This window comes from Phymastichus coffea, unplaced genomic scaffold (genome assembly GCF_024137745.1).
Source record: "Phymastichus coffea isolate CEN01 unplaced genomic scaffold, Cenicafe_Pcof_1.1 PCOF00069, whole genome shotgun sequence".
NCBI lineage: Eukaryota > Metazoa > Arthropoda > Insecta > Hymenoptera > Eulophidae > Phymastichus > Phymastichus coffea.
This window is the reverse complement of record NW_026706880.1, coordinates 1,176,643-1,183,037: the sequence shown is the minus strand read 5'-3', so window position 1 is coordinate 1,183,037 and position 6,395 is coordinate 1,176,643. Positions and strand designations below refer to the sequence as shown.

At 28.7% G+C, this 6,395-nt stretch overlaps 1 protein-coding gene across 1 annotated transcript; it reads right to left on the bottom strand.

Annotated features, from left to right (window-relative positions):
- Positions 1–351: 351 nt before the first annotated feature.
- Positions 352–2,626, bottom strand: LOC131667662 (lysosomal acid glucosylceramidase-like). The gene is made up of 7 exons (XM_058941245.1): positions 2,520–2,626; positions 2,124–2,442; positions 1,766–2,028; positions 1,219–1,653; positions 879–958; positions 527–804; positions 352–448 (listed from the first exon to the last, which is right to left on the bottom strand). Exons 1-7 carry the CDS (start codon positions 2,563–2,565, stop codon positions 352–354), a joined length of 1,518 nt encoding a protein of 505 aa, XP_058797228.1. The 5' UTR covers positions 2,566–2,626.
- Positions 2,627–6,395: the final 3,769 nt, after the last annotated feature.

Sequence of the window (6,395 nt, the reverse complement as noted above, 5' to 3'; positions counted from 1 at the left end):
CCAATACTACATTACTTATTACTATTATATGTACGTATACTAAGAAGTCGCAGTCTTCAAAATATGCCTACATAAAATTATCCATAACTAATGTTAATGAAAATCATCGAATATATGAATAGACCGCATAATATATTGCAGATGATGAATTCGCATATAAAGTATCGAATTATTTTGAAAATGGAATGATTTATTTTATTACAACGCTATTTCTGAACTTTCAATTAATTTTCGTGATTCTATCAAAGGAGAGGTAGATGTAATTAAAATTATATGTATATTGATTATATTGGTATTAAATATATAATTCTATATTACTAATATATTTCTATATTACTAATGTAAATTAATTTAATATAAAATAGTATGGAGTGAATATTCTGGTAGTTCAATGTTTATGTTGCCGATTTCGTCATCAATCACAGATACATTCATTTTCTTATTACTTCTGTAACAAAAAGAATGTTTTATCATATGACTTACTAATATTATTATTCTTATGTTTACTTGAGTATATCGCATTTACCTATTATATAAGAGAACAGTTTTATGACCATTATTAGTTTTGAATGCTATTGATAAAATATTTCTGTTGTTACTTTCAGACTTTACGTTAATTGAATTTCGTGGTATGAATTTACTAAAATGAATCATAGCATAATACAGTGGTTGTTTGTAAAATACATCTTTCCCAGCGTCAACAATTATTGGTGCATCTACATAATTTTTAACCCAATTGGGACCACCATTAGTATCTAAAGCAAGATTCCAGTCTACCCATCCCACAACCCAGTGATTCAAATTCTACAGACGAATTTTAGTATAGTTTTATTATATTAATTATGATATTTAATTTAAAATCAATATATAAAACGTACTTCAAATAATTTTGCAATCAAACGTTCTGCTCGTGACCATGATCCTAAAATAACTTTTGGATTTTCCCACGGACGATCACCTATAAAATTAATATAAGTGTCATCATGTACTATTTTTAAAGAATAAAAAATAATTCTAAAATTATATGATTATGAAAGTTTTAGCATTAGTTTTGGAAAATTGTCCAGTCGTAGTAAATGGTATACTTCTATCAGCATCTTAACTTTTAAAGTAAAATATTTATTAATATTGTCTAATTAATGTTTAACTGATATATAGTGAGAGTATCAAACAGTGATTAGTCCCATACGAAACCATATATTTAGAAGAATTACTTACCAAGGCAAGCTTCTGTCATCAAAATAAATTTTTCAGGAACAATATCATGAGTTAAACTGAGGACTTTAGCAGGAATAAAATCGTCAGTATACCAATGAACAGCAATCCCTTTGATGTATTTCAAAGCTTCACTGTGTCGCGTCTTTACATCAATCACATACCAAGGCAATGACATTCTTTGATCATCTAGCATTAGTATAACTGTAGCATTACTATTTGATTTTTCTAATGTAGGGCCTAAATTATTTATGACCCATTTTGAGGCAGTACCAGATGACCAAAACATAGAATTAATCTTACTTATAGGAAGTAATGAGGTAAAAGGTTCATTTCCCGTTGACACAGCCCATATATCTAAACCATTTTTTTTATATTCTTCCAGAAACTTTACTATATATTTTGCATAGATTTGATAATATTTTTCTTGCAAGTAACCTAAAATTAATTTAGTAACATGGTGTTTTATCAGAAGAAATATAAAAATATTAGTTAAATATAAATTTAGGCATTAGAGAGTTCGAAATAGACATAAATTAATTATATTTACTAAATCCATTGTATGAATATCGGTTTTTCATCCATGGCGGAGCAGTCCATGAAGCTGATAGAAATCTTAATTCTTGATTCAATTTTAAAGCTTCTTTCATTAATGGAATTTTCAATTCAATATCTTCTTTAGCTAATGTAAAATTTTTTAAAGCTGTATCTCCCTCTGTATCGTCATACGTGTAACCTCTTGTAGAAAAATCACTTCCAGCGATAGGTACACGACCAAGGTTGTAATTACTTCCATTAGAAGTGAAATAAGATCTTGGAAAAATTATATTTTAAAAATATAATTTAATATAGAAAATGTAAGTAATAGATGGAATATATTGATTATAAAAAATTCCGTTTATTCGTACCGCATCAAATGATCTTGGGTACTTGAACTGAGTGATTTTATATTTATTAATGCGGCATCCGTAAATGCTCCTCCGAATCCTTCAATTTTTTGATATTCTTTTTTCACATTAATTTTAATTTTATAACCGTTTCCAAGGTCGTTTGAAATTCTGCCGTCATATCGTTCAAGTCGTTTTCCACCTTTGCTTGAAGTGTACAAAATAAATTCTCCTTTATTTGGAGGAGAAGGATCAGGATAATAGTCACAGTATGTAGAGTTACATTGACATACTACACTTCCTTTTCCAAAATCAAGTGGATCGCATTTCTGTGCTGAAGCTGTAGTTTATGTAAATATTTAGTATAACCATGTTGTTGAAACTGTAATAATTTATAAAGTATTTACTAGTACATACCTGGAATACTCCAAATCGTCGTTATTAAAAATATTAATAGAAACATTGCTTGGTGAAGCTACTTTTATAAAAGTATTATCGTGCACTTCCAACAGTATTAGATGACTATTATTTTCGATTATTCGTTACCTGGTTAAGTATTATAAAAAAATATTTCAATAACAAAAGTTTAAGAATACTTGATAAAAAATTTATTGATAATTTTTTATATAATAAATTGCATAGATATTTACAATTATTAAAAACAATTAAAGTATTGTTCCATATAGTTATTCTAAATTTATATATATTTATTTACAATATATGATTGAACATTTAGAAACGGAAATCTCAGTAAATTATAAGTCGTATTCGAGTTTTTATATATGCCAAGTTTATCTGGCTAAAGATAAATTTTATAGATAAATAGATTATCTTATCATATTTATAATTAATAACAAGTTTCTTATCCATAAAATTTTCAGTTATATTGCTTTGAATGTTTTATCTCATAAAAAATACAGAATTAATATTACCTTATTTTTCTTAATAAACATATTAAATTAACGCAGTTCATGTCGATAGATTTTGTAAAATATTTAAGCATAAAACAAATATTAACAATAAAATATATAAAAATGGTTTATTTTCGACATGATATATATAAATACATTAATAAATTTTTTGTTCAATTATGTTTTAATTTCAATTATTTATTATTCAGTTGAAAGTATATCGGCAGGTCCTTACAGAAAGTCATAGGCAGTTTTTTATTATATTTCTTGTATGATAGAGTTGAAGCGCATTTTTAACACACATCATACGCAAAATTTCAGAGGTTCACCGTACTATCGCTATTCAAATCTATCCACATTTTGTTACCGATGAAATTATTTAGTTAGAAAAATAACAATTTGACATTCTATAGAGTTCAAAAGAATAAATCCCGAGCACGTGGTACTTAACTGGTACAGATTTGCGAATCCCACTCATTTGCAGCAGAATAATTTAAAGAAGATATCGACTCGGGATGACTTTAGACCAGCCAATGCTGAAGACCAAGCCGCGGAACTACGATATTTCAGGATGATCGCAAGATCATCGGCTGACGAGAAGAGCGAGCGTAGCGCAGAGCTACAGCAAAGTAGAGAGAAGTTGCTGGGCCTCAACCACGAGCGAGAGTGTTCAAAGCGCACATCTTCAAGATGCCACTTTCCATTCATGCCGAACTAGCGTGGTTGCCATATTTAATCAGATACTTGGCAACCTTTACCACCATCAATGGCGCCAGATTCATTCTTTACTATTTTAGACACAAACTTATTTAAGAATCAAATTCAAGTTTTGAGTAGTAACATTGATGTTCTTTCAATAATTATTTCTATTCAATGATTAATGTAAAATAATAACTGGTAGAATTTAGAATTTTTTGCTTAAAACAAGTATTTTATTAAGAACTTAGTTGTAAATTGTACAAATGTCTTAAAAATTTATCGAAGAAATTTCTGAAACACAATTCTGTTAACCATTTAACTTTATTTGTATTGTTAATTGTATGTATTAATTAATTGTCCAAATTTAAACTCAATATCTCTACGTTTAAAACGAAATAAATAAAACTCTAAATATGTCATGCTTAGCGTGTCTTCATTTTCAAAGCCTGAAGTATAATTTTTTAAGCAAAAATACTTAGGTGATAGAAGGACTTGTCGCGTTGCAAATAGAATTCAGTCTCAAAAGAATATAATTATTTGTTCTCGACACCGAAAGTTTTCTTTTTAATAAAAGAGAGAAACCATATTTTTCTAAAATAATATAGGTCTCACATATAACTATTGTAATATGAAAACTAATGGATGTTTATTCATTCATACGCGCAAATAAAAATATTTCGACACTCCGTGCGGAAAGTGTGTTTTTCCCGCACGCTCGGCAACAAATGTGCGTTGAAAATCGCACTTTCCACACGTCCTATCAAAAAATACAGTACGGCACATGTTCGGGAAAGAGCGTCTCGTGTACCTTTCCACCCTCGCTTCGCTTGGGCGTAAACGCCACACGAGACAAGAATCCATTTTCCCGCACTTGTATCGTAATGTACTATATACTAGACACATGCGTCATTAGTCAGTTACAGTTTGCAATCGAGAAGTTAGTTTATCTACAAAACATTTATATTTCATATATATGAACTTTACAATTTATCACATTGAAAACTGTTATTTCAACGATCTTTCCAACTACAATTATTCAGGACAATGATTTTGAAATTTTTACAGATGACAAACTCAAATTATTGGTTAATAATAATGAATAATTAGCATAATCCTGAATAATATCTTATATTTTTAAAGATTTATTTCGCGCGTCTAATCAAATCAGTAATCATATATGCGTGTACATGATACGTCATATCATGTGACCATCTATCACGCAATCACGTCATGAATAAAACGGAACACTTTCCAGTCCATCTCTTTTTTTATATAGGAGGATTAGGAGGATAGGATAGGATAGGATCATTTATTGAAATGGTCCCATTTCATTTTCTCCTCCAGTAGTAAAAATTTGTTCCACACTTGCTATTGCACATGAGTGCACATCTGCTGCCGTGTTGCAGCACAAATATATACGTTTCATATTTTTTCTTTATCTTCAAAAATTCAGTAATGACTTTTATATCATTCATAAAACTTGTAAATTTTAATGGATGTTTTTTTTTATATTATGTCATTTGATACGTTTTGATTTAATTTGTATAAGAAGTCTAAAACTAATTTTGAGCAAATAGCGAGATGGATAGAGAAAGAATTTCAAAATTTAGATGCAACTATCACAATATAAAACATAGTTATAAAAAAATTGATACATATTATTTGATAATTTATGTAAAGTAATTTAAAGCACCTATGCCATTCTGTAGTAGGATTTCACTTCTTCGAAAAATGTTTAAAATTGATTCCGATGATGCGATACAAAAAGAAGAGTAATAACAAGGTAATACATAGAATAATGGAATAGTAGAATAGAAGAGTAATAAAAAACGTGATGAACGTTTGTTGAATAGAAAGTAATTTTTTTAGAGATTTGTAGTATTTATGCCGTTATAAAGATAGATTTCATTTTTTTTCAAAAGCTTAGAAATGATATTTAAATAAAATTGATTTCAATAGGTAATATTTAAAACATTAAGATACTGCCAAGGTGACTGACGTTGAGTAGAAGAGTGAATCATTGGTGAGATCTCGTCAATGACGTAGGTTTACCGTAGCTCGTTAAGCCACAGCGCTGCCTTAAAACACGTAGGCAAAATTCCTTCCTTAACGACACAATATATACCATAGCACACTGAATCACGAGTATAAACAAAACGATTTTTTTATTTACTTTCAAAATCAACGCAATTTATTCACAATTCATATTAAAATACGTATATTAAGGCGTTCTTTATAATTTTGTGTTTCACTGACAATATTGAAATATATCAGAACTGACTGTCTATTATTATCTAAATTTACATAATTTTCAAATACTGTAAAGATAATTCTTTTTTACTTTTTGCATGTATTTCTTATTCAAAATACTAAATCACGCTTTTATCAATAAATATATAATGCACTTCAAGTGGATAAATAATTGTTTATTAATTGCATTATTAAATTTGGTTAATAAAATATGTATACGTTATATATATATATATATGTACACTCACAATTTTACAATTTTATTTAAGAAATCTCTTCTTTTCGTAAATTTTCTTCTAATTCTAAATTCCCCTTGCTCATACCTTTTGTTCTTTTTTTTTCGGAGCCCCCCTCTTCCCTCCTGATGTATAAGCATATGCGATACCTTTTAAAAAGGTCGCAGTGACGTGACGTCGCGCTCAAGTGGATTGCA